Source organism: Mytilus galloprovincialis, chromosome 11 (assembly GCF_965363235.1).
Source record: "Mytilus galloprovincialis chromosome 11, xbMytGall1.hap1.1, whole genome shotgun sequence".
Taxonomy (NCBI): Eukaryota; Metazoa; Mollusca; class Bivalvia; order Mytilida; family Mytilidae; genus Mytilus; species Mytilus galloprovincialis.
Window position 1 is genome coordinate 47,339,157 of NC_134848.1, and position 13,794 is coordinate 47,352,950.

Sequence of the window (13,794 nt, forward strand, 5' to 3'; positions counted from 1 at the left end):
ACACCATATGCCATACACCATTACACCATGGGAAGTTTACACCCTCCAAGGGCTGTATATTAAATAATATTTTTAAAAACTCGTTGGAGAGCGGTCCTGATTACAAGTTAACTTAGTGTTGAGCAGACCAGTTAAAAGTTAACTTGGGAACAGGTCTAGTTTCGATTGGATTTGTCAAAGCAAAAGTTAATTTATGTTAACTTTGTGGCAGGACTGGTTTTGAAATTAACTTATGTTAACTTACGGCTGGACTGGTTTCGAAGTTAACTTATGTTAACTTTACGGCAGGACTGGTTCGAAGTTAACTTATATCAATAGCGGGCCTGTTTCGAAGTTAACTTTTTGGCAGACATAAAAACAGTCCTAGGACCAAGTCTGCATTTCAAGTTAACTAGACTTTGGTCCTAGGACTGGTCAGAGCAGTCCTAAATCCGGTCATAGGTTAACTTTGACCAGTCCAAATGACTGGTTATCAAGTTAACTTGTTGTACAGGTTAGGACTGCACCCGTCTGTATGATATTTGATCCCTAAATCATTTTTTTTACAAGGAATCACCTACCGAAGATTAAAACAACAAAAGAACACTATACGGCCTTCAACAAGGAGTACAATCCGTGAAATATATTAAGGTCATAAAAGGCAAACGATGCAATTATTAGAGTTTCCTTCTTTTTAACAATACAAGAACCATCTCATGTAAATCACTCCAAATTTCAGTGTGTGAAAGATATGACAGTCGGGATGAGGTATGCGGAATATAAAATAATAAAAACAAATGCAGAATACATGGCTACAAATAGGAAGAATAGAGACAAACAAGCCACATAGTTAGTAATTAAGGAATGAAGGAACCCCTTCCACCAAGACCCTCAGATATGAAAAGAAAAATTATAAAACGACATAGTCCGAATGGCCAAACGATGACGAATCATTTATCTAAATTCTCTAGAGGCCTTCACTGTACAGATTTGTGAGGATTGAAAATAATAAATGACCATCTGAGCGAGATCAATTAAGTTAATAGATCTTGACTGAACCTGTTTGAAACTGATTATATAAAAAGTAATTTGGTCAAATGTCAAACCGTCAAGAGACTCCAATAGTGTGGTTGTTATTGAATTATATCGTTAATTATAAACATTGTCACCATTCTTTGCGGAAATTAGATTACAGTGTTCGGAAAGAGAAGACATATATTTGTGATAGAAGCTGAGAGTTTACATGATTTCCGTGAAAACATTTATTACTATCTTTTATTGTAAATGTCAAAATATACTGTAATACATGTGTTAATCGATTAAATGTCTACATTCTAAAGCTTTCAAATTGAATTCATAATAGATGTTCCGTGTTTGAAACAACAACACTGTTAAATTTCCTATAAGCAAATGACACTTATCGCATATTAATTGGTAAAAATTGAATTTTCACTTCAAATTTTCTTGTTTTCCATTAATTTTATTATTTTGACGATCATAAACAAATTACCTTGTTGAGAAAAGGTCACAGTTAAGAAATCGATTTTTTTTTCAATGATCAAAAGGTTAAGACAACATTCCAAAACATATCCTCTCCAAATCTTTAAATGTGCAGACTCCATAACTGTTTCAGGTACAATACGATATTTCATGAGTATTTTGTAGACAAAAAAGCCCCGTCATGGTACAAAATGGTAAGTATGGTATCTTTGTTTTTTTTCTCCGTCAGTATTGGGTATAACACATAACACATTATGTCAAGGTCATTTATCAAATCTGCAAAATGACTCGAACTGACCATTAATTGCCTTTATGGTGGATGCATTTCAAGGGTTATAGGTCTTTATTTGAAGTAGAGTCTTTTATGACATTTGTAAACTCGGTGGATATATAGTATGATATAAGACGTCAAAAACTGTTATGTTTAACACTAGTTAGCGTTTATATTTCTCTATTACATACTTCATTTCGGTAGTATATGATAATTAAATGAATGTTTTGTGTTCCACAATTTATAGCAAGTGTGCTTTATCAGCAACAGTTTTATCAAGGTTCATATCTGTCATGTCATCTATATCACTGACGATTACAAAGGCTTTATATAATCCTCGGGCAAGACTTTTGTGATTATACTGGGGTCTCGGGTTGAAACGGATGTGAAATTGAAAAAAAGATATTTTATATTATCTTCATATGTTGTTGTTAAGACGTGGTTTTTCTTTTTGATGAATGTAAATGAATAACTAATTACTATGTTATATTGACGCACACCATCTTGTGTTTCTCTCAATTTTAAAATCTTCATTGTACATACACCTTATAGCTAATCCCGGCTGACCCGGCCGCTTGAACTGTTGACGCATACAACAATCACTTTTCCATTGTGGAGTCAGATATTTTGTTTTATGACGTCAAATTCTTTTTCAATTAACGCCTGCCACTGTATATGGATCGATAGATATGCTTTATAGAATTTCAAAACGGGTTTTGGATTAAAAATAACGCAAGATATAGTGAAATGCCGAGTGTAACACTGACCATATCCTTAACAAAAATTAGAGTTTGTTTGTTTTTTTTCAATTTTTTATACGGGAACCTGTGTGATATCCAGTAATGGTGGACAAATAGCGATAAGGTGTATTGAAAAGGAGTTTATGAGTTTTGCATATCGGTATACTACTGTTGTTTCATACTTTCTTAATTCTATAATTCTATACAATATGTAGGAGGTTAATCGTTCTAACATCTACAGTTTGATAAAGAATAATTTGTTCGAATGACGATTTGATTCGCTTAATATATATTTTGAAAAAGTTGGTCATCTGATAAATGCATGTTGACTCTATTCAAAAACTTCTTAGTTAGAAAGAAAAGAAGTTAACTTTACTTTCCGCAATATATGTGATGTTCTTTCAATAAATGATTCAAATTTGGCGACCATGTTGAAATCATCTATCCTATCGAACCAGATAAAGTCTGACTCACATTTATAAATTTACCATGGGTCTGTAAAAAGAAAAACTTCTAAGACATTGGAGATAATTGCAGTTTCCTGATTGTGAACTTCATTTCTATGTGGCAATAATGTAGGACCGCATGCTTACGCAATATATATATATTTTGAAATTGATACGATAACCTTTTGTCATTTATTATAGACAGAAGCTCCAACATCCTTCTCATGTAATGAAAACAAGTGGGCATTTCAGATACGCAAATGAAACAATTACAAAAAAAAAGGTAAACAGAGGTTAAATTTGAAAATAGAAACTTTTACAACATACCACTCCAAAACGCAACACCCTAAATCTCATAAAAAGTTGATGTACAATCAATACAAACATCTTTGAACAACACATGATCAAGAAATGCACATCATACTAGCCTTACTGGTAAATTTTATATCATTTTGGGATTTGAAAGATAATACTCGTGGTTTTTACCTAATCTTATTGCATTGAATGTCTTATTACATAATCTGTTTGTGTATTTTGTATATTGTGCCCTCAATATTGATTGTTGATCTCTCTTAAAATATACTAATCAAAAGTACTAGTTTTATAACTATGTTACCTAGACTAGCATCTTTAAAAAAACCTGAAGATAATTTCAAGAAAAAAATATAAATAAGTTTGGCGAAATGTTGCATTATCTGTCTGACATCTTTCAACTGTTTAGTACAGATAACTTTAACATAATATGTTTAAATTAGGAATCAAGTTAAAAGAAAACATAAGTAAATACATCGCTAGTTATTGCTATAATTAGAGATTATAACATGATAATGGCGTATAAGGTTTCCAAGTGTACGGTTTATTATTTAATATCTCGTCAAGACATCGTAGTAATGCGATTTTCTAGCATAATATAGATGTAAATAGAGGATCAATACTGTTTTGGATTTATAAATGCAACATTTGGACCTACGTCAGCCCTGAAGTGCTTCCTTTTCTGATATGAACTATGGGGAGACAAAATGTACCAGAGAAAATGAAACTCAGTGTTCTAAAACGAATGACAAGACCATAGTACAACGACAAAACAAAACAAAAACAACGACTTTAAGATAAACAACAGTTTACGGAACACAACATCGAAAATAATCACTTAGCAAGACGAATATTATCAAACCCGGTGAATCCAGGGGATGAAGGAATAGTATAGAATAAGATCATGCTTTACATGTGTTATCTCATTTGTTGTTCATGTAAGTACACAAATGGTATGTCGGACGCAAAGATAAGACACCGGGATTGCAGTTTCGCAAAAGTTGAACAAAATTAATGTGGAAAACTTATCAATAAAGACATGATATAAAGAGGTCGTGTTATGTGTACACGTCGAATTAAAACTCATGGTGTTGCTATTCTGTATTGGTAGTTATTATTTGGTTGTCAGCTTCATAAACTACCAACCTCTCCACCGATCATTTAAAGCTCTTTGTTATTTGAGGGGTAGACCTAGGGACTTCGTAGCAACTGCGATCACTGTTTTCTTTCCTTGTATAGTTGAACTTATCTAAAAATGGCATTTGGGCTAAGTATCATTGTATCTTTTTTCTGTCTATATGTCTTCTATGGTTTTGTAGTTGCGTGATCGAACAAAGTAAAATCACAAAAATACTGAACTCAGAGGAAAAAGTAAACCATCATAGGTCAAACTACCTAAGGAGTGTTAATAAAAGAGGTCGTGGGAAATATTCCCTAAATGGCATTTACCACTAATCAAGAATGAGTATTGACATTATCTCTCCCGATATATGAATGCCAAGGCTCCGTATTCAAGACAGTACTTTGACCTATGATGGTTTACTTTTGGAAATTGTGACTTAGATAGCACTCAAACAACATGTTCCCATAGCTATGAAGTGATTCATAATTGACGTTATGTATGTGTCTGTCCCAATCCAGGCGCATGCAATTCAGTTTTTTGCTGAATATCCATATTGGTTTTTGTTAATTATTTCGTGCAATCATCCGGCTGTTACATTTTCTCGTTTGAATTGGTTAGCATTTGTACGTAAGGTGTACCTTTTATAACTGACTATGCGTTATTGGTTTTGCTCATTGTTGAATACCGTAGAGTAATCTAAATCTATGTCACTTGGTTTCTTATGGAGAGGTGTCTGTTTGGAATTCCTACCACATCTTCTTATTCTTGCATGCCTGTAAGAAGTCAGGAATATGTCAGCTGTTATCCATTCGTTTCATGTGTTTGATTTTTTGATGTTGCCATTTCATTAGAGACTTTCCGCTTTGAATTTTCCTCGGAGTTAAGTTTTTTTGTGATTTTACTTGTTTACATAATCCTAAAATGTATCAATCATTGACTACATTTAGAACAATGGATACATATATATACCAATAAAGTGACACAGTTGAATTGAAATTTGATTTTATTAGCTTTGAAATAAAATACAAATATAAAGAGAAATATCTATGTCTAACATCTAACGTTTCTATTTTGGTTATCTAATACGATTCGGACTGCTATTACAGTATTTCTGGACTTCGTACGTGTCTTTAAGATATGTAATGTCCGACTCATCGTCAGTTCCATCATCATTTAAGTTAATATGTAAAGCTTTCTTTCTTTTTGTTAAATCTTGATAAAAAAAGATCTGACTTATATTTAAAGAACTGTTTATGTACTTTTTACAAGTTTCATTTTTCTACAACAAGCCAACTTAAGTATACGAATAACAAATTGGTAATTTCTGTCAAAAGACCATTCGAGGGGTGTTTAGTCAGTTAAAGTTATTAAACATCACCATCATCATTTAGTCAAAAGACAAGTGTTCTATGGGTCATTAGCATTATATATAGTTCAATCAAGATGGCTTCGAAACCAGGATGTCGTTGTAATAATGTTCTCTTTTTTTATTCACCTTTATACAGAAGCATTGAAAGTTAAACCACATTTAAAAAAAATTATAATAAACATCTAAAAGAAATATTGACTAGTTTAGTAGCCATCACATGTGAATATAATTATATGAAACAGCTAAAACACTGTATGGATTGGCCATGAATATCAAGCTTTTTCCTGAGTATTGCAAGACCATATGCGTAACTAAACATTACAAACGCAATTGAAACAAAACATTTAATTTCAATAATTTAAGGTATCTGGTGAACGTCAATGAGGCAGTAACTCAAATATGAAAAAAATAAGAGGTATATAATATATATATCGATACAATAGTTAAGTTTCTCTGTTATATGGCTCGAACGTATTTGCTCCGAGTAGCGATGCAATACAATCATGAACCTTTACTGACACTGCCTCCTTTGTGAAAACATAGTTCTTCCTACTCTTTTTTTCCATTCCAAATATCACTTAACATATTCATTACACTGCTGCTGCAGTAAACGACAATCTTACAGAAGTTTGACAGTACATCTATGTGTGTTTATTTTTAGTTTATTCATAACGGATAAAATCTTATTTGAGTAGATGGTACCTCATTGAATTATATACTACCGTTCAGGAAACTTTTTGCGAAAACAAATAAACTGTTTAAATATTTATCACTCGAAAAGGATTTTGCACAATTTCATTCGAATAATTTTGAAGTAACAGAAGAAGGTATAATTATTGGCAGATTTGTTGCAGAATTTGTTTATGAAAATATAAGAATAGACACAATTGTCTGATTTTGGTTTTTTTGTAAAATTTTGAGGCAAATCACAGTTAATATTTATTCAATCTTAGAGCCTTTCTAGAATGTTATATGCTGTTGTCATAGTTACATATATATTGTCATTTTTCTCACGGAGTCTTGGTTGAATAAATCTGAAATCAGAACGTGACGTAAACAATTCTGACATCGTCTTATATAAACATTCATTAAATCATCATTATTCCTTTCAGACGTCATGTAAAAGAGAGAAATATGAGTTATGAATGTTATTTTAGGTTCACATAATTCCTCTTCATCCTTTTAAATGTCCAAACTAATATTTGATTAATGAAATATACACGCCGTAGTCTGTGTAGCTGTACTACATTCGGAATGCACGTCCATTCCGGGTTTGGCTTCTACGGCTTTATCTACCATACTTGTATCCGTTTCTTGCGCAATCGGTGATCGCAATAAACAACTACACAATTGATATAATTTAGGTGATCGTCGTATAATAGCTTTTCTAAATCCTTCATTTATAAAAGCATACACAAATGGGTTTACACAAGAGTTGGCGTAAGATAGTGTGTGAGCAAATAGTTTAAAATAGTGCATTGAGTCTGTTTTCGGAAATTTCGGGTCAAACTTTATACAAATGGCAAGTATATGAATAGGTAACCAACATATAGCAAACAGAAAGACAACAATTGCTACCATCCGGGTAACTCGTCTTTTTCTCCGAACTTGCCTTTCTGCCTTGTCATTTTTAACTGAAAGAGCACTGTTTTCTCTCTGAAAAATAAAATTTAAGTTAGACTTATTTCAATCAGTGGTATATGCAGCCAGAATATTTTTGGGTATCAAACAAAGATTCAAGTCGGGTTAAAGTATAAGAATGTAATAAAAGATCAAACAAGAAAAAATAGTTATCAAAAGTACCAGGATTTTAATTTAGTACGCCAGACGCGCGTTTCGTCAACATAAGACTCATCAGTGTCGCTCATATAAAAATAGTTATAAAGCCAACAATACAAAGTTGAAGAGCATAGAGGATCCAAAATTTCAAAAAGTTGTGCCAAATACGGCTAAGGTAATCTATTCCTGGGACAAGAAAATCCTTAGTTTTTCGAAAAACTCAAAGTTTTGTATCAGGAAATTTATAAAAATGATCACATAATTGATATTCATGTCAACACCGAAGTGTTGACTACTGAGCTGGTGATACGTAAATTGTTACGTACGATTTTACAATATTGAGTTCGGAGTTTGAGAAACTATTATTTAAGTCCGAAAGAAGATTTTCCTAATAATGTTTATCCTATTCGTACGGTCATATTTTTTATAAAAGGTTTGAACATAATTATTTACATGTATTATAGTATTTAATATTTTTAATACTCAAGCAGTCGGACTCGATCCGTGATGAGTACTAGATATTTCAGCGTGTTAAAATTATATGCATTAATCTACTCTTTGCTTTGGTTACATAATTAAAACGCGAATATGTATTGTTCTGTTTCTACGTTGAGAGGTAAGACTCCCAAAAGTCACTTCCGTTGCCTGTGGAGAATGTAAAAATGCAAAGCGTGGCCCGACCGCAATGAATTTTGATTCATGCTATATGTCAAAGGGTCAATATTGCTTCCATCTTGAAAGGTTTTCATTAATGGCCTGTTTTAAGATCTAATTAATGTTGTCCCTTTCCATTTACTCTTTGTTCGGAGATGTATCTAACAATCTAACATTTATCTTCATCCCGCTACTACACAGAACCTACCATTTAAGTTTATTATGTATTCGCGTTTTACATATGCATGACATATTAGCCACTGGACGTTAAACAGACAACAATCAATTGCGTTCGATTGGAATACCTTATTCAATAACATATACGATATTTTATTAGCACATAGTTGTAATTAAAATTACTAAATTTCCATGAATAGTTATGCTCACGTTAAAGGTTACCGAATCAACAGTACTATAACCTTAAAGTTTCATCATGAAGACGGTAGACTAAGTATTCTTTTATTCTATAGACACTTTTATACTGTTGGTGACATTCTGCTGTTGTCTGTTCTATGGTCGGATTGTTGCCCCTTGACACATTCCCCATTTCTATTCTCAATTTTATTTTATAGCAGTAGTATACATTCAAAATGTATTACTTTTTTGGACTTCAGACGAAATATATAAGATTAACCTCTTCGTGTATAAATTTTGACTGATGATTAATGTTGGTTGGAAGTCGACACGATACTACATGTACGAGTAGTCAAGCACTAATTACCTTTCAAGTTAATAAAGTGTAAATTGCATCCCGTTCTTGTTTCATCTTATGTTTCGCTATTATCTAAATTGATTTCTTTTTTGCTTTGCATATTGTAGACAGCATCTTTTTGTTAAAAAAAATCGCTGTACATACATATTTGTATACCATACCTCAAGTCGGTTGTTTTTCCTGTTTGCTCCACTCCATAAATGAAACAAAATACAGGCATAACAGATTATTATGGCTGTAAGCGGCAACACAAATGTTGTCAAGACAACAACTAATGTTACGGCTTTATCAAATTCTAATGACGGCCATTGTGGAATGCAATCTATGTCATCAAATTTTCCAACTTCAGTTACTTTAGTGTAGATCAAATATGGACAGCAAATTGATAGCGATACTAAAAAATAATTATACACATGTTTGAATGTAATGTTTAGCAATATATCATTTTTAAGTGTGTTTTTGTTGAATGCGACAATGGTCTCTCTGCATTGACAAATGCTTGCTTTTTATTAAAGAGTTACGCCGGCTGCATAAATAACGACATGAAACAATCGACTTCTACATGTTCTACTGGTGAGGCTATAACAAGAACTTTGTGGTTCTAGAAATGTACAGGAAAATGCAAGAAGTTTAAAGTCGTCTATATTAAATGCACTTTGTCATCAGAAAATCACACACTCATTAAGACATATTATAAGGTTTAGCATTTTTTTGTTGAATCATAAAACTTGGAATTTTATCCATGTTTAAGAATGAATTTTGCTTTTGCTTATGTTTATGCTTATGTATATACTGATGCTTATGGTTTTTGTTTTTACATATTCCTGACTTGTCACAGGCATTTTCTGGTGTAGAAAAAGGTGGAATGAACATGGTTTTATAGCTAACTTAATATGTAAGTATAAGTTAAACAGCTGTATGCGCTAACTATTATATTTGTAAGTTGATACCAACGACAAAATAAACACGTTTAATGACTTCGACATTTGCCCATTTCTCTGGAATGTGTTCCGATGTGTGAAGACTTTAAAGCATTCTAACGAAATCATCACGAGCGAGCCAATAACACTATGAATTAAATGTCCACATATTTTAAATAACTTAACTGTTGTTACTACTGTGGAATAATCATATTGAATATCTTGATATTAATTTGACTTTTTTACGTCTTCCAATTTTCTTACATTTTTCGAATATGTAGTAATTCTAGTCTTCAATGTCCCCCATATTTAAATATATTTATTACTGACAGTTATGAAAGTTTTTAGTAAATGTGACTGTATTTTTTTCTACAGGGTTATAATATTTGTGATTCAAAGATTTTATTTGTCCTTTTAAGGGTTGTCGACCTTTTTTTGCATTCCAAATTTGGATGTGGGTTGAGAAAGAAATTGAAAACTTTTGTTTATTACTATTGTAAATGAGGAAAAGGATAAATTTCCAAAAAAAAAAAGTAAAAAAAATTTTCGTTCTTGCATGCATTTCAAAGGTATATTTGTTTTCATTTTTATCAGCGTCGAAAAAATGTGTCGTGAGAGAGAAAAAGCCACGAAACAGAAGCATGTTCGATACTTGAGAAACCAATTTTGAAAATATATCTGTTAAATTAATTATAATACATTTGCTAGATTGTCAAGTCACCTGCCCATACTGCTAGACTGATCGCCGAAGCCGTCTTTGTTGACCGCCAGTTCATGGAATCTATGGGATTAACAATGGCATGATATCGGTCCACTGTCATGGCTGACAAAGTTAAACACGTGGCATGAAGAGTCACCTGAAAGGAAAAGCAAAAACAGTTGAGTTAATGTGTTCGGTCCACTGTCATGGCTGACAAAGTTAAACACGTGGAGAGTACCTGTAAAAGAACATTTTATAAATTGCATTTACGCCTTTATTCAAAGGAATAAGAAAATTTAACATTTGATTTTTCTACAAATTATATTACGAACATTGTCATATCGCACACACAGAACAGGATACAGTACTGCTTCTGAAAAGTTGAAGCAATAGCAAGACTATGATTGGTGATCGCTTACTTTATATTTTGTCTGCTTAGCATTTATGAACACGTTATCAACGTATCAATGAGAAATTTGATTAAAAGGTGAAATAGATAAAATGAAAATAGCGAGTTTAAACACGTTAAATCAAGTAAATTATTATAGCTTTGATTTAAACAGTTGTTGATAAAACCTCATGCTGCTTTTATAATGCATAACTAGATGTAATAATTGTTGAAAAGTACAAATTTCGTTATTTTAAAAGCCTTTCAATTCTTTCAATAGCGTTTTTTTATGATTGATTGATATTTATTATCCAAGTTCTAAAACATTTTCATCCATAAAATTAGTGACTTCAAATAAAATTTCAGTATTAAAAATTTGAACAGGAAACATTAAAAGCCATTGAAATTTAAAATTCACAGGAAAAAGAGATGATAAAATAAGTATTTTCAACAGCTGATATTAACGAGTATAAGCACGAACGTAATGGTTGCGTGTGTATGTTAACCAGTGTAAGATCTTCAAAAATGACGTATTTCACTAAGATATGATACTTTCTCTAATTAAATGTGGGCATTTATACCGGTTCTGACCAGTTTAATTTACCAAGTATATTAAGTTTATATCATATAATTTCTCGCTAAAGCATTTCGAGACATTTTCATTGGCATCGTCCGACAAATCATTATAAACCATATTCTATCACTTAAAGCTGCAAGATATAAAAATCAATTTAGCGCTAGTCTGATTTTTTATGTTTAATTATTCCAAAAAATGTGCAGTAATGAAATAAAAATTCGCTTTTACAGGCAAGTATGGTTATTTTTGTCAAAATAAGCTAAAATATTAGGGATGAATTATTCACTTGCAACTTAAAAATTTGACCTGATTGAATCCGTATTTAAAAGTCATCTTCAATTTAACCCCTTAACTTAAGATGTGTTATGCATGAATGAGTCGTGTTCAATTATTAAATGGAAACGAATGTAGACATTGAAAGTGAACGGATTGACTGATTTGATCCACAAAAACTCGTTCTTATACATGTTAAAACCAATGATTAGCATATCTCTAAAATCTATAATATGAAATCAATCAGACCTAGACAAATTTAATTGCACGAATTCATTAGCTCTATATATTTATGTTTATATTATGTTATATGACCATGATGACCATCGGCGGTCTTCAGAGGTACCCTCGATTGTTAATTAGATGGCTTCTACACTAAAATATACTGCACATAAAATGCTGAAACATATTTATTTCATTGCCTATGTTTATTTTAGACTTTTCATAACTTGGATACATGTATACGTTTTGGTATGCCAAAAATCAAATATGAGAATTAGAAAACATGAATTTGATAGCGTATGCCCCTTCAATAAAAAATAACTGGAATGATTGCCAATTAGAAAACTATCCACCAGATTTAAAATGGGCAACCCTGTTTAGTACAATATATTTACCCTCTCCGTCTTAAAATTAGTATATTTTTACAATTTTCGGTTAACCCCGCATTTAGAATTTATTGATATCAAATACATACATATCGTTATCGATAGGGTTATGTAGTGTGTATATATCCGAAGAGTTTGGTGTGGTTCAGATCTATCATAATAGCAAAGGAAGGGTTGTGGTGCTCTTGGCATTGTTTGGTGTTTGCACACGAGGCTTTTTTTTTGATCGAAAGGGGTAGGTAACTTATATACGATTCTTCTTGTAGGGATATTACCGTTCTCTCTGCACTATGAACAGTGGTTCAGTCTATGATGCATGATCTGTTTTTATTGGTTGTTATTGGCTTTGAACTTGCTTTCTGTACTTCGTGTCTTTTTGTTGTGGAAATGTTAGTACCCTGCAACGTCCACTCTGTATTTGTTTTAAGATATATATCTGCTATTTATCCATTTGATTTGAAGTTAGGCAATTTTCCTTGATTTTAATAGTTTGTTTTTATGTTGTACTGTACCACTACTGTTACAGGTTAAAGTGGAGGATTGGCGCTTTAAAATCAGTTTAACCCCTGACATTCTTTGTGTGCCTGTGGAAGGTCAAGAGCTTGTTATTCAGTGGTTGTCGGTTGTTATTGTATATCATATTTGGTTTTTCGTTCATTATTTTGGACACAAATCAGGTTGTAAGTGTTTTTGTTTGAATAATTGTACATTTGTCATTTCGGGTCCTTTTATACCTATGCATTGTGGATTTTACTAATTGTTGATGGCTGTTTCAATTAACTGTGTCATTTTGTTAAAAGTTGTCCCATTTGTAACAATGCCACATCTTCCGTTATTTTTACAAGTGTGACATTTCTTTGACATATTATATATGACCTTTTGCAGAAACACTTTTTCTTTACCAAATCAAAAATGCCCTCATATCCAATTTTTATTCCGTTAAACCAGTTTTGACAAACCAAATTAACATATCTATTGTGGTGTTTTGAAGATGCATGCAATATTTTCCACTGGAGATTAAACTAACATGAAATGATCTTACATCATATTCAAGAAATTGCAGTTACGCAATAAAACAGAATCATATATTGCACAACCTAACCTATCTTTCACAAAGGGTGTAACTGGATAAAAAAGAAAGAAAGGGAATTTTGATATTTGATTAAATAAGTAATATCTTGTTTTAGCTCTCTGACAGGACGTGTCAAAATTTAGATTAAAATTCAGCACAAAATATTCTTTAAACTCTTAGTTTTATTCTGTAATTAAATTAGTTGATAACCAAATAGCAAGTGTATAATAATTCAGGTTAGACAAACTTTGGTAATGAAGGTCAATAAGAAGTCAACATAAATACTGATGTTTTACTTTGCACGAACTACTCATCGTTAATACTAAAATCATTGGCGTCAAAAACGAAAGATAAGTTATCAACTAAAACGA

General features: G+C 32.0%; 1 protein-coding gene across 2 annotated transcripts in view; it reads right to left on the reverse strand.

Moving 5' to 3' along the window:
- Positions 1–5,356: 5,356 nt before the first annotated feature.
- LOC143052281 (galanin receptor type 2-like) overlaps positions 5,357–13,794 on the reverse strand; it is a 36,925-nt gene continuing 28,487 nt past the window's right edge. For both annotated transcript variants that reach the window (XM_076225285.1, XM_076225286.1), the window contains exons 3-5: positions 10,527–10,662; positions 9,047–9,279; positions 5,357–7,396 (exon numbers count right to left, since the gene is read on the reverse strand). In XM_076225285.1, the coding sequence (XP_076081400.1) occupies positions 6,947–7,396; positions 9,047–9,279; positions 10,527–10,662 (819 nt within the window). In that variant the 3' untranslated portion in view covers positions 5,357–6,946. The remainder of the gene's footprint in view (positions 7,397–9,046; positions 9,280–10,526; positions 10,663–13,794) is intronic.